This window comes from Thamnophis sirtalis, unplaced genomic scaffold (genome assembly GCF_051295495.1).
Source record: "Thamnophis sirtalis isolate CommonGarterSnake01/CBP01778 unplaced genomic scaffold, rThaSir2_p1.2 scaffold_13, whole genome shotgun sequence".
NCBI classification, from domain to species: Eukaryota; Metazoa; Chordata; class Lepidosauria; order Squamata; family Natricidae; genus Thamnophis; species Thamnophis sirtalis.
In genome coordinates, this window is record NW_028261393.1 from 34273416 (window position 1) to 34297388 (window position 23973).

The following is a 23973-nucleotide window of genomic DNA, read 5'->3' on the forward strand; positions in this document are numbered from 1 at the left end:
CAGTCATCTCACCCCTGAGAACGGCATTGGCATCATCTCGACGTTCGTCGTTCACTTCGCCGCTATGTGTGATGCACTGTGTCATTCAGAAGGACGGAGGTCCTGTTCGTGTCTTTCCAACCTGCCACCATGGGCCAGAAGGCATCATTGCATACCATTGGCCACTAGTCGAAGGCATGTATTGCCCTAGCCTACAACTGTCAGTCCCAACCGGTTCCCAGTTGCATCACTCCCCATTCTACCAGGAGCGTGGCCACAATGGCGGCCTGGGCAATGCAGGCCTCGGTGGAGGACATCTGCAGGGCAGCGACCTGATCATCATCATCACCCTTTATCCATCACTACAAGGTGGACGTTTATGCCTCAGCTGAGGCATCCTTTGGACGGCGCGTGCTGCAAAGGGTAGCTTCTTCGGCTACGGCACTAGACCAGCCTCACTCCCGCCCCTAAAGTCTATTGCTTTGGCATGTCCCATGCTTGGATTCTCCAAGCAGCGTACAGGAGAATGACCGTTGACTTACCTGAACGGTCCTTCTATGTGCGCTGCGAGGGGAATCCAAACCCACCCTTGGCTTCGGCTGTTCTGGGCTGGGACTTCCATGTTTTCCTATGACATTCTGACTTACCTTGACTTCTAGGCTTCTTTTGCTTCTCTCAAGCCGGCTGATCCTTCGTGCAAAACTGAACCAGTCCAGTCAGAGGAGGCGTGGCCATCAATTTGCATAACTCAGTCTCTAGGCTAATGGACAAAGTTAACCCATGCTTGGATTCCCCTCGCAGTGCACATAGAAGGACCATTCAGGTAAGTCAACAGTCGATTGGATCTTTATGATTTTCTTATTTTCTTTTGTTCAGGGTTGCCTCAGTGACCACAGAAATGCAATACTTTTGGTATTAATATATGTCATTTTCCTTTTGTTTGCAGTTAAGACAGTTCCTTACATTATGGAGAACTTTACTGACCTGGAGGTTAATGTGAGTGGCACCATTGTTCTGGAGTGCAAAGTCAATGGGATCCCAAAACCTGATATTGCTTGGCTGAAAAATGGCCACCGCATTGCCCCTGCTTCAGGTGAGCCTTCTGAGATAAGTGCTGCTACTCTTCCTTCTTTCTTTCGGTTAAGGTCACAGGTGGCCTCTTGGAAAATGGGGAATCATAGATAAGTAGGGGGGGGGAATCATTTTCAAGGTCCCAAGTTCAGTTCCCAATATAGCAGGAGAAAGTACAGTGTCAAGCCCCAAAATCCAAGACAGACATGTAGAGTTCCTTCTTCTGGGCACTTTCTTTTTTTCTTCCTCTCTACCTAGACTTTGTTGTCACTTCATCCTCTGGAATGCAGCCCCTCCCTCCTGGGAATCTCCAGGCTACATTCTGCCATATCCAGATAGTTGTTGAATTACAACCATTCGTTGAGCAATTGCTCAAAGTCACAGTGGTGCTGAACAAATACTGATTCCAACTGGTCCTTGGAGTTCCTGCCATCCCAGCACCCTTGCAGTCACGAAATTGCTATCTGAGCACTTGGCAACTGAAGCAAATCCCATCCTCCCTCACACTAATGATGTTACCTACTTGGGTAATGAAACCCAAGCAAACAACCAAGCTCAGAAAGCACCAAGGACCTCACAGTCCTCCTTCTGCTCCTATATAAATACGCCCAGCGATTGGGAAGATGAGAGCCAGGAAATGTGGACTGAACTACCTCCAGCTGCCCACTGCTCTGGCAAGAGCAAACCTGCAGGCCTTAGAATTCCCTTTCAGTGCAAAGCAACACAGGTAGTCCTCAACTTATGACCACAATTGAGCCCAAAATTTATCTTGCTAAGCAAGTCAGTTATTCAGTGAGTTTTGCCCCATTTTACAATCTTTCTTGCAACAATTGTTAAGCAAATTACTGCAGTTGTTAACTAGTAACATGGTTATGTTGACTCTGATTTCTCCATTGTCAGAAGGTTGTAAAAGGGTATCACATGACCCCAAGACACCGCAACAGTCATAAATATGAACCAGTTGCCAAACAATAGCAATAGCATTTAGACTTACCGTATATACCACTTTACAGTGTTTTACAGCCCCATCTAAGTGGTTTACAGCATCTTCCCCTAACAATCTGGGTCCTTATTTTACCCACCTTGGAAGGCGGAGTCAACCTTGAGCCAATGAGATCCGAACTGCCAAGTTGCTGGCAGCCGATGATCAACAGAAGCAGCCTGCAGTACTGCACTCTAACCTCTGCGCCACTGCAGCTCATGAATTTTCAGCGTCTGAATTTTGATCGCTTGACCATGGGGATCTTTGTGAAGTGTGAAAAACACTTTCCAGTGGTGTTATAACTTCGAATGGTCACTAAATGAAAGTTTGTATGCTGAGGATTATCTGTAACAGAACAACAGGGACACAAAACGCTCGAAAACCGACTTTCACAAATGCCAAAATGTAAAAGAGGGTCTTTCCCTGAAATCTTGGAGAGACCCTGCTTTCAGCTCAAATAAAATTGGACCAGGTGGGCTGCTGATCAGTTTCAAATGAAGGGACCCTCACCTGTCCTTGGATCTCTCTCTATCCGAGGCTTCCACAAGGGGATTTAAAAAATCCTCAAAGTAGCCACCAAGGTTGTAGTTGTGAACCCTATCTTGACTGTTACACTTCTTTTTCCTGATGCTCCATAATGGGGCCAAGCAATTCCAGCACCAATTTCTCAGGGGGGCGAGAATACTTTCTAATGCATGATGAATTGAAAATAATGCTCCTTCCTCCCCCTCTGCCCTTCCTTCCTTCCTCCAGGAATTTCCATGGAAAACAACACTTTGGTGATTGAACGAGTGAAAAAGGATGATGAGGGTCAGTATGAATGCCAAGCGATCAACGAGATGGGTCAAGACAGTACCCGGGCGTTTATTAAAATAGAAGGTGAGAGGCGTAAGATGGGATGGTTTGTCTCCAACAATTTATGCTGGGACTGCAAACCCTATCACTTTTAACTGTTGTTAAACAACCAAAATCTATCAAATACAGGCATGCAAGTGAAGCTTGATGGAGTGGTGGGTTAGGGTTAGGATCAATGGATCTTGAGTGGAAATCTTTTCGTGTCTTTTTCAGGCTCTGAAGAAAAATCCAACATAGAAGTTATCATCTTGGTTTGCACTGGTTTAGCAGCCACTCTCTTTTGGCTCCTTCTGACCCTCTTCATCCGGAAACTCAGAAAAGTAAGGTGATCCTCATGTTTTAGGCTTAGAAATGAATCACTTTAAACACTGAAAGAAACTAAAGCTGTTTGGTAGTCAATTTCTATAGTGCCACTAATGACAGAGAAAAGCCTTCCTTCACCTACAGCTGTTTAGTTGCAGAGTCAGCTGGAGGCAGCTTCTAAATCCCACGATTCCTGGGGAAAAAAGACATGGCTACTTTGATGATTTAAACAGAGGTAGTTTATCCATCTCTCACATTTTTGAAAGTACAACTATTCTGTAGACAGTTCAATTAGTGGCCATTCAAAAGTTACAACGGTACTGAAAAAAGTGACATGATCATTTTTCACATTTTCAACCATTTCAGCATCCCCATGAGTACAATATATCAAAGTTCAGATGCTTGGCAAGTGACTCATATTTATGACAGTTGCAGTGTCCTGGGGTCATATGATCCCCTTTTGTGACATTCTGACCAGCAAAGTCAAAAGGAAGCCAGACAACAACCATGTTACTAAATTTAACAATTGTAGTGATTCACTTAATAACTGTGGCAAGAAAGGTTGTAAAATGGGACAAAATTCACTTACTATATATCTCAGCAACAGAAATTTTGAGTTCAATTGTAGTCGTAAATCAAGGACTGCCTGTACCACTTCTGAAAGTTTTGCCCAACCGTAATACCACGGCAGTACAAGAGAGTTGGAAGAGATTGGAAGAGAATCATCTCCCAAATGTGAATTCTACATCCCTGTCATTTCTGAGCTCTCCTTGGCAGGGACTCATTTTCCTAATCCTTGTTCAATGGGTTAATCAGTTGCTGTCTGTGTCAACAGCAGAGTGAAAGTGAAAGTCCAAGCAAAGCTGGAATAGAATGCCAACCTGTCCAGTTGCCTGGAAATCCATTTAAATTGCTAGAGATTACAAGCCCATACAGTATTTATACATCCACACAACTATAAAAAGAGCAGAAGATGGTTTTCATGCTTCTTTAGGAGGAAGAAGGGGCCCCTTTGTTCAAACCTTTGCAGGAATGGAGCTTCTGTCTTCTCACCTCCTTCTGTGTTCATCAGCTCCATCCACCTTCTTCCAATTCTGATCTTAGGGAGTTTCTTTTTTTTTTTCAGCCGGATGCCACCGATATTAAAACTGGATATTTGTCCATCATAATGGACCCAGAGGAGATGCCCCTGGATGAGCAGTGCGAACGTCTTCCTTACGACAGCAACAAATGGGAGTTTCCAAGGGATCGGCTGCGGCTGGGTATGTGGCACCTAGGCAGGCTCCTCTGTTGGGGGGCGGGGGGTGACCTTGGACGGAATGAGACAACTTGGCATAACCAACTCACCACAGCCAACTTACCCCTGGACCACTCTCTGAGGGACGATTGAACAATTCAATTGAAGTATTCAAAATGTAGAATAACTCTTGTCCTGGGTCATGTTGTCCCAGAGAGAGTTGGCCTCAGTGAATTGGCCGTGCCGAGTTGTCCTTGACCCGACCTTGAATACTACTGGATTACTGCCTAAGTCCCCCTTCCAAGAATTCCTAATGACTCTGCTGGCTGCCAATTTGCAGTTGTAGCTGAACACATCTGGGATGGATTTGACAGCTAATAGTCCATTTGTACATCATTGGATTTGGCACAATGATAAAGATGTATAAATCCATTGTTTGCCGGAGGGGTGGTCAGCCAGATGACTTCCAGATGTTTTGCATGCATGATGATGGGAATTGTCATCTCAAAATATCTGAAAGAGACGGTGTCATCTGTCTCTGTCTAAGGGATGTCTTCAGCTTCATGCAGAACATTAACTAGGTTTGTTAGAGCCCATCTCTGCTTTGAAGGAAATAGACTACAATTGCTTTCCATGCTCCCTTCTAAACCTAAACATTGTCAGGGAGAATAAGATAGAGATGACAAGGTATGGGCGGTCCTCAACTTACGACCACAATTGAGCCCAAAATTTCTGTGGTAAAGTGAGACATTTGTTAAGTGAATTTTGCCCCATTTTACAACCTTTCTTCCCACTGTTGTTAAATGAATCATGGCAGTTGTTATGTGGGAACATGGTTGTTAAGTGAATCTGGCTTCCCCATTGGCTTTGCTTGCCAGAAGGTGGCAAAGGGGGATCACGTGACCCCGGGACACTGCGACTGTCATAAGTATGAGTCCGTTGCCAAGCATCCAAATTTGGTTCATGTGTCCATGGGGAAGTTGCAAGGGTCTAAGGGTGAAAAACATACAGGTAGTCCTCGTTGAACAACCAGTTGCTTAGAGCCTGTTCAAAGTTATGACAGATCTTCCCAGAATTACTTATCACTCAATTTAGAAGCTCTGGTTGAACCCACCTCCACCCCACACTAGTCATGTGATTTCCAGTGGTTGTTTGCAGCATCTCCTGGTCACATGACCATGATTTTCAAAAAAAATTGCCATGAAAAAGCTTTTACTTTTGGTTTCGGGTAAAAAGCATCCGTTGAGGAAAACAGGCTTGCTTAATGTTGTTATTCAGTTAACAACATTTGCTTAATGGCTTCTGAAAAAATAATCAGGCATGCTCACATGATCGATGACTGTAATTCTGGACTCAATTTTGGTCGTAAGTCGAGGACTACCTGTTCTACCTGGCCTCATAGCCCACTTCTCTTTTTCTTAATGTAATTTTAGTGAGTCCAATCTGTTTTCTGTTTCAAGCACAAATTCAGTCTGTTACCCATGGTGAACAATTCATGTATTCATAAATCAAAGGTCCTACTTGCCAGCCTGAGAGAACCTGATATGGGCCATAAAGATTTTATGAAGCATCTCCAAATCCCATAATATTCTGCAGAGTGCAAAAGACTAAGGATCATTTTTCAATCATTTGCGGTTCACTAATTGTAACCCAAAGATTAATCCTGGGATTTTATCCATTCCCACAGTCTTTATTCTTAGAAAATCCACTACTTCTCAATGAAATGTCAGCTTGCTATAATACTTTCCCATTGTTAAGTTTCCTTAATAGTTTAATATTTGGCCCACGAAATTACCTCTTCCCAATGGATGTGAAAGCAATCTAGAATCTACCTGATTACCAATCTTTGGTAGGAGGAAGAAGGGGAGGACTAAAAGCAAAATTATTTAATTGAATAATAAAGACTGAGGGTTGCATGCAAAGCTTTTTAGCAATGCACAATTTTGCAAGCTTTTCTGGATTCTGGAAATGATTCTGTTTTTTATGTTCCCTGAAATGTATGAACCTTTGATTTTGTTCCTTTTTCTCCCTGTGTTTTGTATTATTTCATATGTTTATACATATGTTCTAGCATGTGATGCAGACTTTCTGCTCTATGCTTATCGGGACTCTGATAGTTTGCAAAAAAAAAAAAAACAGATTCTCTTGCATGCAATTTGTATGTCAATATGGCAATTCTTTGCAAATCCAAGGAAGTACAGGCTGGGCTCTTGTGAGAAGAACCCATCTTTCTGAGCTTCCTTCCTCCCTTCCTTTTCTGGAAAAAAAATCACTGTTTACTTATAAAATTATACTGATGAACCTTCAAAAAGAAATATTCAAAGGATTTTTTGACTAAGAAATTTTGGGGAGAGCATCCTGCCGTGTTGTTGGCTTCCACAATCAAATAATCATCTTCATTTTTTAAAAAAAAACATTTTATTATGCAACCTATTAAAATGCATGCAACAGCAGGGAATGATCAACACAATCTCAAAATTAAAATATAGAGTAATAAAAAAAGGAACAAAGGGAAGTCATGCCTGGATGTTATGTTTACATCTTAATGATGTTTATATCACAATGTTTCCTTCCTTCCGTCTTTGAGTAAACAAGGATGATTTTCTTTTCCCCAGCATGATTAGAGATTTATATTTGAAAGTGAGACATCTTCAGAAAAAAATGTCAAGCGTTATTTCTGCAAAAGCAAGAATCAATGCGGCAAAACAGAGGGGGGGGAAGAAGCAATGAATTGTGCAAAACAAGTGGAATAAGAGGAATCTCTTTCGCTTTGCAGGCCTGTTTTTGCAGAACAGACTTCTTTTATGCTAGAACTGGAGGGTTGCAAAGCAGGTTCCTCCTTTGGTCTTGTGACACCCAACTTTGCTTTGGAATGGGACAACCCAGCTGCAGCCAACTCACCATGAGATAACTCGCCACAGGACAATTCAATAATTTGATTTAAAATGATTTAAAAATATTTTTTAATTGTTGTCATTCACATTTCATTTTGTCTCTCCTTTGGCATCCTTTCTTTAATGGTTATTTTTCATCACTTCTTCAATCTTAGTGTAACTCTTGTTCCGCAGAGAGTTAGCCATGTGGCAGCGTCTCATGGCGAGTTGGCCACAATGAGTGTTTGTCCCAGACCACCCCCGCCCCCCACTTCCCTTCCACGCCTGGTGTTGTGGGTGCTGCCTGGCTCACTCTCTCCTCTTGCTTCTCTAGGTAAAACTCTGGGTCATGGTGCTTTTGGCAAAGTGGTGGAAGCATCTGCTTTTGGCATAGATAAATCTTCAACCTGCAAAACAGTGGCTGTTAAAATGCTTAAAGGTACACTTCTCTCAGACTCCTCAACAGTTCCTTCTGAAACTCAAAGCTGGTTGTGTCACTGGAGAAGTTTCAGAAACATTGCAATTGAAAATTGAATAAGGAAGGATGGCATTCCTTTTATTACTCTTCCCTCTTCCTTGCGGTAACTCTGGAGTGAGATGGGCAATGTGGACTATCGTACTTTGGTGCCTATTGTTATGTCCTTGAGCATCCTGCCTGATTTGGCTGTATTGTTTTTCAGTAGCTTTCATTTTTTAATAATAACTTTTATTGCATTGTGAACTTAGTTGTTTTCTGGCAGACGTTTTATCACCCACGCTGGTTAACATCATCAGTGCTAGTCAGCTAGTCAACCTTAGAGCTGATGATGTTACCTAATTGGGTCATGAAACATCTGCAAGAAAACAACCAAGCTCCGAGACCACCAAGAACCCCTCATTTCAATCCTGAGCTACAAATATTCTCCTTTACTGGAATTTTTATTGCAGTATAACAATACAAAGATAAAAAACTAATTCAAACTAAGAAAAAAAATAAAAAGTGCAGAGAGAAAAAAGGGGGAAAGGAAAAGATATATAAAGAAAAAAAGATATACAAGGAAATGACTTCCTCCTTCATCAAGACAAGTACAAAGCAATTTCAGTAGCTTATCACCTTCTCTCACATTTTTGCCAAAAATCTCTTCATCCCAGGTTTTCAGTTATTTTCAGAGAGGGTAAAGTTTAAAAAGAATTTACAGCTGTGTTTTTGGAATCTACACAAGACCTTCTCTTAAATAAAAATGCTGGGTGGCTGAAGGGGTGCTATGATAGGGGTGTTCCAATATTTGAAGGGCTTCTGCAAAGATGAGGAGGTCAGCCTGTTCTCCAAAGCACTAGAAGGCAGGACAAGAAACAATGGTTGGAAAGGAGAGAAGCAACCTAGAACTAAGAAGATATTTCAATATTTTCTAACAGTGAAAACAATTAACCAATGGAATTCCTTGCCTTCAGAAGTTGTGGATGCTCCATCACTGGAGGCTTTTAAGAAGAGACTGGACAGCCATTTCTCTGGAATGGTTATAGGATCTCCTGCTTGAGTTGGACTAGAAGACCTCAAAGGTCCCTTCCAACTCTGTTGTTCTGTTATGTTGATGCTTCAATTGAAGGAGCATACAGAGAAAGGAGGTGGGTCAGGAAGACATCATCCCAGGGAGGCAGTTTGCTCTTATTAAATATTTTGAGACTGGACTCATCTACCCTGTAGCCTTCCTAAAAACAACCAAGGCTCCTCATCATGACAATCGTGCCAAGAAAGCCCCCTAAACATGGTCTCCATTTAAGAACATCCACTGGTATAGCTTTCCCCTTCTATTGCCGCAACTTGCAGCTTTTTGCCTATTCCCAACCCAACATGTAAATAACGTGATGGCAGGTGACATGATGTCAGGTACCATAATGGCATCCCTGCAGACTTGGGTTCAAGATTTATTGTATTGCTCTCAACCAGGTGCTGAAACCTCCAGAGCATCTGTATTGAAACTGATCCTGAATCCATTTATGACTCTGAAGCCTCTAGCTTTGAATTTCTGACATGATGAAACAGCATTGCCATGTACCTTTGTTAGAGATGTCCTGTACAGGCCAGCCTCCAGAAGAGCAACATGAAGTACCTTGTTGAATGGCCACCAGAGATGACTACGGGTAGAGCTTCTCTAGAAGGCACAGGAGGACTCTCTCTGCCCAAAACACATGAGCAGGTTCTGCATGCACAAGATCCAAGTTTAGTTTCTGGCATGCCAGAGATTAAATCAATGTTTCTCAACCTTGGCAACTTAAAGAGTGTGGACTTCAACTCCCCTCTGGGCTTTGAAGTCCACATGTCTTCAAGCTGCCAAAATTGAGAAACACCAGATTAGATGCTATAAATATGTTCAGCTAATCAGAGTTATTCCCTCATTTCCAACATACTCCATTAACATACAGAGAGATTCAGCAAACCGAAAGAAGCTGGAATATATATCATCTTGTTTCTTAATGACTGAAAGGGGTAATGCCAAAGAGATAAACAAATTAAATCAATTAATGACAAATCACAGGATCAGAGGGCTGGAACCTGGAAGAGATCCTGGAGGTCTTCTAGTCCAAATCCTGCCCAAGGAAGGAGACCTTGTAAAGAAATCTAGCTTAGCATGGAAGCAATAGCAATAGCAATAGCAATAGCAATAGCAGTTAGACTTATATACCGCTTCATAGGGCTTTCAGCCCTCTCTAAGCGGTTTACAGAGTCAGCATATCGCCCCCACAGTCTGGGTCCTCATTTCACCCATCTCGGAAGGATGGAAGGCTGAGTCAACCTTGAGCCGGTGAAATTAGAACTGCTGAACTGCAGATAACAGTCAGCTGAAGTGGCCTGCAGTACTGCACCCTAACCACTACGCCACCTCGTCTCGTCTCATACAATGAGTGATAGATGATCAGTCAAAGGTATCTTTTCTACTAATATGGATGGATTTCTAGTAGTCTAAATACCTTAACATTTAAGTATTTAAAGAAATCAGAAAGGAATTGTGTTAAGGATGAGGAGCACAAACCTTGCCAACATAAACAAATTTATTTTCTTTCCAGTGACAAGGTTTGGGCCATCTGGTAATGACATTTACATACCAGTTCTCTCTATAGATACTTGATGAATAAATACACCACTTAGCATATTAATTGCTTGGAATATTAGGTTTTAAAATATATTGTGGAGTTTTCTCTAACTAGATGAGGGCTGGACCGATTTCTTTCATCACTGCAAAATCTTATATTTTGTTGTGAAACCACGTTTGCTTCACAATACAAAACTTCTAGATGTTAGCACAACTTTTGGTCAGTCATCTGCTCATCCTTATCCAATATCCAATAACTAAGAGGCTGTCACAAAGAAGAGGGAGTCAAGCTATTCTCCAAAGCACCTGAAGGCAGGACAAGCGGCAACTGAACCAAGAGAGAAGCAACCTAGAACTAAGGAGAAATTTCCTGACAGTCAGAATAATTAATCAGCCTTGCCTTCAGAAGTAGTGGAGGCTTTTAAGAGTCTGAATAGCTATTTGTCTGGAATTGCATTGGGTTTCCTACCTGAACAGAGTGTTGGACTAGAAGACCCCCCCAAAGTCTCTTTCAACTCTGTTACTCTGTTATCTTTTATGTATGATCGAAATTACTTTGAGCATCCAATTTTCTTTCCAAGAGCATCAGGAATAGCCACTATTCTTTATTTAGTACTGTTTTCAAAGGTCTGTCCCACATTTTTCTCCATGCTTTGGAATTATCCCACATGGAAGTACACTCTGGAAAATGTCATCCTACAACTTGCCAAATATGTGACTTGTTTGAGAAATGTTTCCAATGAAAATATAGTAGTTCTCAACAACAGTTGTCCCTAGCTCTTTCCTGGAAGTCATTGGTATGAACAATCCTTATTGTGAGAAACTGAGTTATTGTGGGATTATGTTGCCAGAATTATTAAGAATATTTTAAATCCAAGAACAGGTGTATAATTGGTGCACTCCTCAGCCTGTGTTCAGCCTGCTTTTGGTCTAATTTCAAAGGCCATTTTCAAGTAAGCAATTTTCTCTACAAGTGAAGGAATGAACCATTTGTTCAAGCTTCCTGCATGGAGAGAAGGAGAAAGACAAGGAGAAACATCTGAAGAGAAAAAGAGATAAAGAGGATGAGAGACAGAGTTAAAGAAACGTGAAAGAAACCAAGGGAGCAAAACAGAATAACAAAGTTGGAAAGGACCTTGGAGGTCTTTTTAGTACAGGAGACCCTGTACCATTCCCGACAAATGGCTGTCCATTCTCTTCTTAAAAGCCTCCTGTAATGGAGCTCTCACAACTTCTGAAGGCCAGCTGTTCCACAGGTTGTTTTCATTGTTAGGAAGTTTCTCTTAATTCTAAGTGGCTTGTCTCCTTGATTAGCCTCCATCCATTGTCTTGCTTTCTGGTGCTTTGGAAAATAGTTTGGCCTCCTTTTTTGTGGCAACCCCTTGGATATTGGAAGACTGCTATCATGTTACCCCTAGTTCTTTTTTCACTAGAATAGACCTACCCAATTCCTGCAATCACTCTTCATATGCTTCCATTTTTAAATGGACTCCTTCCTTTGCTTATTTATTTTATTTAAAGCTTTTTATTTTTTCATTTTCATAACATATAGCTACATGTATACTATTACATAACCAACATCTTATTATATTATTAACTGTGTACATCAATTTGTCTTAACATCAACTCCCAAAAACAATTATTGGCTCTTCTGCTCTCCATACACCATATTTGTACCTTATCCATCACTTTCTTCACCCTCTCTCTTCCTCCTCCCTACCTCCTTTCTTCCCTCTGTCATCCTTCTCTACTTCTCCTTCCTCTTTCCTTCTCCTCTCCCTCCTTTCCACTCGTTCTTTCCTCCTCCCCCTTCCCTCTCTCCTCTCCCTCTCTTCTTCCCTTACCTCTCTCCTCTACATCCCACTCTTCAACTCATTTACTTGGTGTATTTCAGCCTCTGAGTGAGCTCCATTTTATGTTGATGGTATTTATAATTCCTTTTCAGTATACATATTTAATTTTAACACATATCTTCCTCTTTCTTTTTTAAAAGAGAGAAAAAAAGAAGTATACATATATAGTAATTGTATTTTACCCATCCAACCTATTTTTGGGCGAGATGTAGACTGGGTTACATTCTCCCCATAGCAGTTTCATATTTGCCCCTATTCCATATATTTTAACCTTTATTTAATTATCTTTCCATTATCATATTCAATCAGTTAGCAACTCAATTTTATTATCACGTATAGGAGTAAACCCTACATAAATTCCTTTGCTTAATTAAGTTTCACTGTTATGACCATATCTTGCTAGTGGACATACCCGACTTCAGTTCTTGAGTCTGCATTTAGCTTTTCAAAGTCTTGTATGGAACCCACAAGTTCTTCTGGATGGTAGTACTGAACTAAACTTGAATGGAGAAGGAAGAAAATTAATTATGTCAATGGAATGCAATGAAGGAAATTTAATTCAAGAGTAAATGAAGAGAAGCAAAACTGTAGTGTAAACCATTATGGGACTGCATTAGCAATAATGAATAAAATCCAAGCAATGAATGAAGTTGGTGTCCTTTTTGGCCAAGATTGAATCTTAATCCACCTTGTGAATGGTTGATCATTCTGATCTCCTGGAGTGATCTAGGCTGTCCTGGATATCATTCTGATCTTCAAGACAGCCTCTAAAACCAAGTCTCTACTTTGTCTAAATGTTTTGGGTATCTCCATCCATCCAGATTATTTCCAATGGTATGTAGACCTCTAGAGGACAAAAAGATTTTAGCTTTTAGAACTTTCATTGTTCACAAATGGTCAACATTCTACTGTGCTATCCTAGCAGGAAATTGGGAGCAGAAATGGTTTTCCAAAACAGCTCAACTTGTCCTTGCAGATAAGAACCTTTGAGAAGATCAGGGCAGGAAATTGTGTCTTATCTGATGAGAAATAATATACAGAGACCCTAGAAGAGATCAGGGTGTACTTTGTTTTTTCCCATGCCTGTATTTGCTTCCCTTTCAAACATAAACAGGATTTGACTCTTCCTGTTGCTGATATCCTGTGGTGTAAAGATGCTTATGTCTTCCTTCTCAAGCAGAGTGTGCAACGTCTAATGAGTGCAAGGCTCTGATGTCAGAACTGAAGATCCTGATCCATATTGGACATCATCTAAATGTGGTCAACCTACTGGGGGCTTGTACCAAGCCTGGAGGTGAGTGTTTGATGATTTCTTGGTTCTGTAACTTGAGACAAAACCCCATACTTTCATATTATTTTTTACTTATTTTTATTTCTATCCTGCCTTTATTATTTTTTACAAATAACTCAAGGCAATTAACATATCCAAAGCACTCCTCCTCCTTTCTTATAGCAATAGTACTTAGACATATATACCACTCCATAGTTGTTTACAAATGTCAGCAACTTGCCCCCAATAATCTGGGTCCATATTTTACCTATCTTGGAAGGCTGGAAGGTTGAGTCAACATTGAGATAGTCAGGACTGGGTTTTGGGCTTAAAGCATGGTTGGAGCTGCTGTCTTTCTATAAATCTTGGTGGGGTGTGTGTGGAATGCTAGCTTTGTTTCAGTAAGTGGAATGATTGGTTGTGTGGTTGTATCATGATTGGTAGATTGGTGCTGATTGGTGCTGGCTGTGTGTCCATTGTTGCTTCATGTTGTAACAGCCTGGGTGGTTGGTGGGGCTCGTTTGTTGACTACGAGCCCCACCCACCACCCAGACCGTTACAACACGAAACAACAACGGACACACAGCCAGCACCAATCTGCACCAATCTACCAATCATTCCAAATACTGAAACAAAGCCAGCACTCCACACCCACCCACCAAGATTTATAGAAGGACGGCAGTTCTGACCACGCTTTAAGCCCAAAACCCAGTCTGAAGATGGTGAGTGAGACCTCGCCGAAACGTTGCCAAGGCAATTTCAATGTTACATGGGAAAAGACCTGAATACAACAAGACCAGCATGTATGTAAGATCCCACAGATTGGGCCTCCTTCAGATGCCATCAGCCAGACAGTGTTGGCTGGCGGGCCCTCAGAGGAGAGCCTTCTCTGTGGCTACTCCGACTCTCTGGAACCAGCTACCCCTGGAGATCCGGACCATACCCACTCTCATGGCCTTCAGGAAAGCTGTAAAAACCTGGCTGCTCTGGCAGGCCAGGGGCTGTTGACCTCACTGTTGAGGTCCAGCCCCGATTAGAATGAATGTATGAGGATGTTGCTGTTTTTAAACTGTTTCTTTTCTTGTTATGTGTTTTTTTTCTCTCTTATTTTTTGTAATATATATATATATATATATATATATATATATATATATATATATATATATATATATATATATATATATATATATATATATATATATATATATATATATCACAAATTCACAAAATCCTCTGTGAATATACATACCTTGATATACAGTTTATCTGGATTCATACAAGATTTTGCCCAGTTCTGGCAAAACAGATTGGCTTCTGCATTTTCTGTACTGGAAAGCAAAACTGTATCTAGGATTAAAATAATTCATTCTGGATCCCCTCAGAGAAGCTGAAGTTGAAAGATTTAGTAGAACTAAGTAACTGCAAGTATTTTGAGGCAAGTCTATTTTTCCCGCTGCACACACATGAACACACACATACCAACCTTTCTGTCAGAGAAGCTCAAGCAGAACACAACACCATAAAAATGCAGCCCCCGCTGTTTATAAAGCATTCATAAAATATTTATGAGGCCCATTGTACCTGAATGGATATATCTCACAATGCAACCAAGACCCAGCTGAGTAAGAACTGCTGCAGAGAAAGAGGCACAGAACAATTGTATTCTATACCACAGATTCTTTTAATCTCAATGTCTTTAAATACATAGAAACTTTCACAAACAGACTGAACTGGGATCCATAGTTAGACAAGAACAGAGGTGTGTAATAATAATATTCTTTTTCTTCCCAATATGATTTTCCTGTTGAAAACGATAGCATTAAGACAACTGTGACAGGCAGTGGCATTGTGGTGGGGGAAGTAAGCAGGAGAATTGTCCCACATTAGATGGCTGACTTGCTTTTCTAACAGTGTTTTTTTCAGGAGTGGGACTAATTACTCTCGATCAAGAAAAGGAGTCATAGAATACAAGTATATTGTATGCATAGCTATAATTGATTCAAAACTTGTAACTCTAGAAGAGAAGAAAGGTAGGGTAGAGAACATAGAATCATAGGACTGGAAGGGACTTTAGAGATCTTCTAGCCCAACCCACTGCTCAAGCAGGAGACACTATAACATTCCACACAAACAGCTCTCCAGTCTCTTCTTAAAGACCTCCAGTGATGGAGCACCCACAACCTCTGGTGGCAAGCCCTTCCACTGATTCATTGTTCTCACTGTCAGGAAATTTCTCCTTAGTTCTAGGTTGGATCTCTCCTTTATTTAGTTTGCATCCATTGTAACCTCAGGTACTTTGGAGAATACGTCACTCCCCTCTTCTCTGTGACAGTACTGGTGTAGGGTTTTTACAGTGAATCATCTGAATGGTCCTTGGAACTGAGGTTACACGTGTAAGCAAAAACTGCCGCAATCTGCAGAAAATATTTGCCTGTCAGCTATTCCTTGCTTGCAGTGTTCCCAGGATAGTTCGAGGGCATGGGATGAAACAAAGTATAACCTGCAACATTTTATTCACTTTCCCAAACAACATATTGCATAGAAATCAAAATAATTCTAAGCAATTGTTTACAATCCTGCGGTATCAGAGGTGGGTTCCTACCAGTTCGCACCTATTTGGTAGAACCGGTTCGTCAAATCTACTGAACCGGTTAGAAAAGGTTCCACCAGTGGACCCAGAAAGCAGGCCACACCTACAGAAGAGGTTCCAAAAAATTTTGAAACCCACCACTGTGTGGTATCATGGTATAGCCATTCTTAATTCCTTCCAAAAGACCTCTAGTAAAATTTCCAGTAATACCATAATCAGAAATAGCCTTTTTTTCTCGCTTTTTGTTTTTAATGACGAAAAAAGAGATTTTTCAAGAGCATGCATTTGAATCACATTCAAAGTAGGTCCAGGAGACTTGCGAAACATGGCCAAAAGTGAAGGAACACATTGCATACAGCAACAGCAAAGTATAAGTAATGCGATTATGTTCACACCATAGAAAAACAATTGTTTTAACCAAGAAATATTAGGTAACCAATTAGTTAACCAAGCATAAGGAGAAAATTCATCATGTACATTATTTTTTATAGAAACTTGTAAAATAGCTAATTCATCTTCAATAGTTTTATTAAGTGAATGAAAATGCACAGCGCAAGCACATTGACCAACTAAGCTGCAAAATCCACCTTGACGAGCTAGCAAATAGTCTATAGCAAAGCGTTGTTGAATTAAGTCTTGATTAAGTTTTTCAATTTCATTTTGCAAATTTCTAATAATTGCAGCAGTAGCATTAATAAATTTCTCCAATTGGCATGTGAGACCTAAAATAGAATGTCTATTTTCTTCAGCTATTATTCCTGGGTATGATCCCAAAGTAATAGTTCCAGTTATGGTTCCAACTAATGCACGTCCAAAAGTAGGCAATGAAGAAAATTGAGTATCAATAATAACTTCATCAGAACATTTTGATCCCAAGGCTGCACGTCTTTTTCGAGTTGATAAACTTCCAGAAACACCCACTTGTACAGGTAAAGACAAATATATAATGGCAGCACATTGATAGTTCTGAGGGTGTATGTTAGTTGCATATTTGTCAAAGAAAAACCACATTGCAGGATCTTTTAATTGCCATCCAGCACAGATTGATCCACCTGTTCCAGTATTAGAAGAGACAGTTTGAAAAATAGGAAAATTTTCAGGATACATATCAGGTATAGTGCTATGACCTTGTGATGTTTTAATAGTACCACATAACCAATATTTCTGAGTACAATAACTATAATTCCCTACTTTATCTAAAATACGTTTAGCTTTTGGGTAATCAGACCATTGATTAAGCCAATTATGACGAGCATAACAACAAAAACATAAGCCTCTAGTAAATTGGTTAATCCAAATATAATTCCATCTAACTAAATTTAATTCATTTGGAGGAGTAGAAAATAACCAAGAAGAAGAAATATGTTGAAGTTGCGAAACAATGAAAGAAGAAGAATTAATTAGATTAGGAATAAAAGCAACTTGACCAAGAGCCATAGGAGGTTCATAATATAAAGTTATATTATGACCATGAATCAAAAACATATATTGAGTGTGACGAATCCAAAGATTAGGACTAAGAGGAAAAGCAGGAGTTGTCTCCGAGTTAGTAGAAACCAGAAAGAAAAAGAAAAAGAGAAAACAACACATGAGAAAAAAGGATTTTTTCAATTGAGGTTGATCTTCAATGTGATTCCAAGGCAAGATTGGAGGACGTTGCATCCTTGGATCTTTCATTTGTTTTTCCATGATAAGGACGAACACACGGGCCTGGAATCCACACAGCTTGCTTTGTTTGCAAATCTTTAACTGCAGTGTAACCACATCCAACTTATAACCACGACCAACTTATAACCTGGGGACGTCTGAAAATGAAACTTGACTGGAATGTCTGAAAATGAATCTAGAAAAGTTAAGTAATTCAATGCATAAAGAGCAATAAAGATCAAATTTTGAATCTTTCTCAAATTAAAGGGACCAGATTCAGTTTTTACTAATTTAGTTAATGTAGCTTTGAATGTACGATGAACTCGCTCAATTATAGTTTGCCCTTGAGAATTGTAAGGAATTCCATGTATCAATTGAATGTTCCATTGTTGACAAAAAGAATTAAAGTCCTTGCTAGTATACGCAGGACCATTATCAGTTTTTAATTGAATTGGTCGGCCCATTACAGAAAAAGCAGAAAGACAATGAGACATTGCATCAAAAGTGTGCTCATGTCTAGCAGCAGTGACACATAAAAAGTGAGAATATGTATCAATGGATGCATGTAAATAAGTGTATGGTTTAAAGGTAGCAAATTGTGTGACATCCATTCGCCAAATTTGATTAGCTTTTGTTCCTCGAGGATTTACTCCCATAGGAAAAGGAACAGCAAATTGTTGACAAGAAGTACATCCTCGAACTATGTCACGAGCCTGAGACATAGGAACAGAAAATTGTTTAGTCAAAGATTTAGCATTTTGATGAAAATATTGACTAGCAACAGGATCTGAAAAAAGAGTTGTAACTTGTTTGAGAGTCTCATCAGCTCTTCTATTTCCTTCCGTAAAAGGATTTTGAAAAGGAGAATGGCTCCTAATGTGCTCAACATATAAAGGAAAGACACGTTCTTCCAAAACATGTTTTAAAGATAAAAATAAAGACAAAATATTAACGTCAAGAGAAACAGCACAATAAGCATAAGGAAGAGATTGCATTGCAAGGAAAACATATTTGGTATCAACAATCAACTTAATAGGCTGATCAGAAAATAATCTCAGAGCCAAAATAACAGCTGCCAACTCAGAACGTTGGGCAGATCTCTGAACAGAAGTGAATTTAGAAAACCATTGTTGACCATCCGTCCAAACCACAACTCCACGAGTGGGTGATCCATCTGTGAATATTGTTAGTGCTTCAGGAAGAGGAGAACGAGTAAAAATAGAAGAAAATGAAAGATTCAATGAATTTGTAATAACTATTCTAGGATCTTTAGGTAAAGAATATTGAATATCACCAAGGTAGTGTGAAAAAGGCAATTTGATATGAATCAGAAACAGTCATCAAATGTTCATGTTCAAGTTTAGTATGAGCGAAAGCTATTCCATCCAGGTCATGACCTATTATTTGCAAAGATCTTTGTCGTGCTTTCAAAATCAATTCTTCTAAAGCCTGTTGATAAGGAAAAATATTTCCAGGAGGAGAAGCAGACAAATTCAACCATTCATGAATATGAATCACTTTTTCATCCAAAATAGAATAAAGACAACCAGTAGGTAAAGGTGAAGTAGGAAGAATTGCTAACCATAATTTCTTAGCTATAGAAACAATTCTATCAACGTATCCCAATTTAAGTTTATTTAGAATGTCCTGGAGACATTTCTTTTGCAAAACAGTAAGCGAGGAAATGTAGGGTTTTTACAGTGAATCATCTGAATGGTCCTTGGAACTGAGGTTACACATGTAAGCAAAAACTGCAGCAATCTGCAGAAAATATTTGCCTGTCAGCTATTCTTTGCTTGCAGTGTTCCCAGGATGGTTCGAGGGCATGTGATGAAACAAAGTATAACCTGCAACATTTTATTCACTTTCCCAAACAACACATTGCATAGAAATCAAAATCATTCTAAGCAATTTTTTCCAATCCTGCAGTATCATGGTATAGCCATTCTTAATTCCTTCCAAAAAACCTCTAGTAAAATTACCATAATCAGAAATAGCCTTTTTTAACTCCCTTAAAATCTGAAATGGCAAACCCTCCCACTCTGCAATTTGCTGTCCAGCCTGTGGTTGATACTGTATCAGACACACACATTCAGCTAACTCTTCTCCAGAAATAGTGACATCCGATTTACAACTTTCTACCATTTTCTGAAAAGCAGACTTTGGAAGAATATTAGCAGAAGGATGGGGAATAGGAGGAAGAGAAAGAGGAGGGGGGATAGGAGGAGGGGGAGGAGGAGGCTTTAGCACAATGTCAGAAGAAGCAGAAGAAGGTGTTATTTTAGACTTAGACTTAAGATCAAAAGACGAAATTTCTTTTTCAGACAATGGAGGAAAAATCACAGTAGAAGAATGTTGAGGGGGAGGGGATGATAAGAAAGAAACAGAATCTTCTTTCTGACCAAACATTTCTATAGCATAATGACACAAATGCCAAGCATGCAAAATATCTATATCTTTCCTCGGCTCAGAATGCAAAACCTTGCAACTTTTGAGAGCCTTTTGCAGGATAGAAAGGACAATTTAAAGCAACTTCACGGACCAGCCGAAAATGAGCCTTTTGTGAAATAGATAACTCAGACTTCTTAAGAAGATAACCCAACTCATTAACATGCTTCCTTTGTTCCTGAGAAAGCGAAGATCCCATACTTACAGAAACCTTGATAGGTTGAGAAGCCCTTAGGCTGACGACGCATCTGTCCTTCCCTGGACGAGGCGCCAAAATGTAGCATTTAGGGTCCCGAGGCTGGAGATGAAAGAAATAATCCAATCCACGGATAGCTGAACCAACAGAAGTTTATTGAGCAACCAGAATTGACATGAGAATCAACAGCAAAATTATTAATCATGAAATATCATTCTTATAGTGTTTTCAGCTTCTTTGAGCTCTACCTACTTTACGTGTTATATCATTATTGGCTAACAAGTCTCCAAGGCACAATAATTGGTTAGTCCTTACATCATTGGTATACGTGGGAACGTTCACGTTGTTATAGCTGAATAAATCAAGTGTTATCAAATGAGTGAATAAAATGTTGCAGGTTATACTTTGTTTCATCCCGTGCCCTCGAACCATCCTGGGAACACTGCAAGCAAAGAATAGCTGCTGCTCATCTTTGTTGCTCTTCCTGCACACCAAGATGTGATAAGAGATGGAACCAAGATACTTTATTTTGAGAAACCTCAGCTGAAACTCTTGTGGGGGGAGGCTGGTGTTTCCAAAATCTTGCTTTCTCTTTCTTCTTGCCATCACAAACAAGAATCCTTGGGGCATTTCCAAAATCTCTGCAGGATATGTTTAATTAAAGTCATGATGTTGGTCTCACTGATGAGTTTCCTTCGGATGATTTATAATGGAGGAAAATTACTTTAATGTCCATTCAAAAAATTAGAAAAACAAGGAAATATCATGGATTTTGATTGGCCAAAATAGGAGAAAGTAAGCACCAGAGATTAGTATTAAATGCAGTTCTATTAAAACTACTACATTAGGAAACAATTGGTACTGAGTTTTATATGTTATATTCAAAATGCAAAATAGGGTAAATGCAAAAGAGGACATAGAGTAAACCAAAGAAATAAGAATAAAAATATGAGCTAGTTAAGGTAAGCAGGGTTTTTTCTTTTTTTTTTTTTTTTTAATATATATTTTATTATGTTTTCATTCTATACAATCACATATTCACTGTGCTTGATCAGGGCATATAACATTGAATAATAAACACAGCCCTCACTTATATAGAAAATGCCCTCTACAATACAAACCCAGTATACCACCTTGGCCTGCCATACACCCTCTTTCAACCCCCTCCAACTTTCATTCTTCCTTCTCACACACCCCTCTACGCCTACTTCCCCTCCCCTTCTTTCTAACCCTATCACTCCCTCTCCATTCCCTCCCTCCCTTCTCCTCCTCCTCTCTCTCACCCTCTCCACCTTCCTTCTTCTTTCACTCGACTCTTTCCTTCGGTATCTATTACCTTCCAGTATATTCGGTTTGTACTATTTTCGCACTAACATTGAAAAGCCACAGTATACAAATACAATCATGGAATTTAACACATATTGTATTTCCCCCCTCCCCCCTCCCCCTAAATCCCCACCTCCCTTCCCTCCCCCCGACTTCCCAAAGACCATACTTGGTATAATTTTTGAACAATCACAGTCTGAAATATCTCTACATTGAACTCAGCTTCTTACTGTTACCCAAATTTTAAACAATTTAAATTATTACTGATACTAAGCATAAGCTATCTGGAGTTTTTTAGTCCCATATTTACTTTTTATGTAATCAATCCACTTTTTCCAGTCTCTTTTGTATCTCTTGTTTGAATGTTCTTTGAGATATGCTGAGATTTTGGCCATTTCGGCTAAGTTCATAACTTTCAAAGTCCATTCTTGAATTGTGGGTAAATCTTTCTTCTTCCAATACTGCGCCACCAAGAGTCTTGCTGCCGTTATTAAATACAGGATCAAATTAGTCTCTGTTACTGTAAAATCAATGCATATACCCAGTAAAAACAGCTGGGGGGTAAATTTTATCCTTCTTTTAAAGATGTTTTGCACGATCCACCATATTTTTATCCAAAATGCCTTAACATTACGACATGTCCACCATATATGAAAATATGTAGCATCACAAGAACCATATCTCCAACATTTAGGTTGAACATTTGGATACATAGAGGCAAGCTTTTTAGGATCTAGGTGCCATCTATAAAACATCTTATAAAAATTTTCTCTCAAGTTTTGTGCTTGTGTAAATTTCACATTTCTTACCCAGATTCTTTCCCATGTTTCAAGCATTATTGGTTCCTCGACATTCTGAGCCCATTTTATCATACAATCCTTAATCAGTTCCGTTTCAGAATCCATCTGTACTAATACATTATATATCCTCTTTATATGCATTGAGCTTTGATCTCTTATTTGTTTAAACAAATTATCCTCAACTTTTACAAAGCCAGTTTTTTGATCTGTTTTCCACCTAGCTTGTAGTTGACCATACTGAAACCACGTTTGAACTACCTTCTCTTCTTTAAGTACCTCTAAAGATTTTAGTTCCATCACCCCTCTTTCTGAGATAAGAAGTTGTCTATAGGTGGTTCTATCGTGTTTTTGTTCTACATTCATATTTTCAATTGCATGTCTAGGAATTGCCCACATGGGCACTTTATCATTTAGTTTATGTTGATATTTCTTCCAAACCCGCAATAAAGCATTTCTTAAGATGTGATTTTTAAATTTCTTATCCGTTTTTTTGTTAAATAACAGGTAAGCATGCCAACCATATAACAAATCATATCCCTCGATATTCAAAATTCTGTCATTAGTTAGATGAATCCAATCACTAATTGCAGATAATGCCACTGCGTCATAGTATAATTTTAAGTTAGGTAATTTCAATCCTCCTCTTTCACGTGCATCTTGCATTATTTTCATCTTTACCCTCGGCTTCTTTCCTGCCCACACAAATTTGTTGATACCCTTCTGCCATTCTAAAAGATTCGCATCTCTTTTAAGTATTGGTAACATTTGAAAAAGAAATAAAAATTTTGGTAAAATGTTCATTTTTACTGCCGCTATTCTACCCAGCAAGGACAAATGCAGTTTTTCCCACCTTTTCAACTCCAACTGTGTACTATGCCAAAGTGATTCATAATTATACTTGTATAATTTCCCATTTGAGATTGAGATATTAACTCCAAGATATTTAACTTTTTTAACTACCTCACATCTTAGCGTCGCCCCCAGTTCTTCCTTCTGTTTGATAGTCATATTTATAGCTATTATTTTGGTTTTTCCTAGATTTATTTTAAATCCCGAGACTTGACCATATTGATTGATCGTATTCAATAATACCCTACTAGATTCCTGCGGTTGTTCCAATATTATAACCAGATCATCCGCAAATGCACGAACTCTATATTCTTGCTGTCTAATTTTGATCCCTTTTAGACCGCCCAGGCCCCGTATCTTATTCAACAGTATTTCCAAAGTTATAATAAACAATAATGGGGACAGAGGACAGCCCTGTCTTGTACCTTTTTCAATTTGAAAGGAGTCTGTCAGACTTCCATTGACAATGATCTGGGCTGTTTGCTGCTGATATATTGCACCAATTGACCGTAAAAAGCCATCTCCTATCTGCATTTTTTGCAATGTCTTCAGCAGGAATTGCCAATTAACTCGATCAAAGGCTTTCTCCGCATCCAAAAATATGAATGCGGCCGGGATTTGAT

The 23973-nt window shown here is 39.4% G+C and overlaps 2 protein-coding genes across 5 annotated transcripts in view; one reads left to right on the top strand and one right to left on the bottom strand.

The window, feature by feature from the left end:
• Positions 1 to 23973, top strand: part of LOC106550713 (vascular endothelial growth factor receptor kdr-like) — a 241718-nt gene that overhangs the window by 175199 nt on the left and 42546 nt on the right. For 2 of the 4 annotated variants that reach the window (XM_087728031.1, XM_087728033.1), the window contains exons 14-19: positions 926 to 1072; positions 2786 to 2911; positions 3101 to 3207; positions 4317 to 4452; positions 7635 to 7739; positions 13402 to 13518. In XM_087728031.1, the coding sequence (XP_087584157.1) occupies positions 926 to 1072; positions 2786 to 2911; positions 3101 to 3207; positions 4317 to 4452; positions 7635 to 7739; positions 13402 to 13518 (738 nt within the window). The remainder of the gene's footprint in view (positions 1 to 925; positions 1073 to 2785; positions 2912 to 3100; positions 3208 to 4316; positions 4453 to 7634; positions 7740 to 13401; positions 13519 to 23973) is intronic. The other 2 variants (XM_087728032.1, XM_087728034.1) reach the window with 2 other exon arrangements.
• Positions 15494 to 17803, bottom strand: LOC148043137 (uncharacterized). Its single transcript, XM_087727923.1, has 2 exons — positions 16379 to 17803; positions 15494 to 15508 (listed from the first exon to the last, which is right to left on the bottom strand). Exons 1-2 carry the CDS (start codon positions 17771 to 17773, stop codon positions 15494 to 15496), a joined length of 1410 nt encoding a protein of 469 aa, XP_087584049.1. The 5' UTR covers positions 17774 to 17803.

Bases quoted from the DNA above. Each gene is read 5' to 3' on its own strand.
- LOC148043137 (XM_087727923.1), bottom strand. From the start codon at position 17,773: ATGGAAAAACAAATGAAAGATCCAAGGATGCAACGTCCTCCAATCTTG.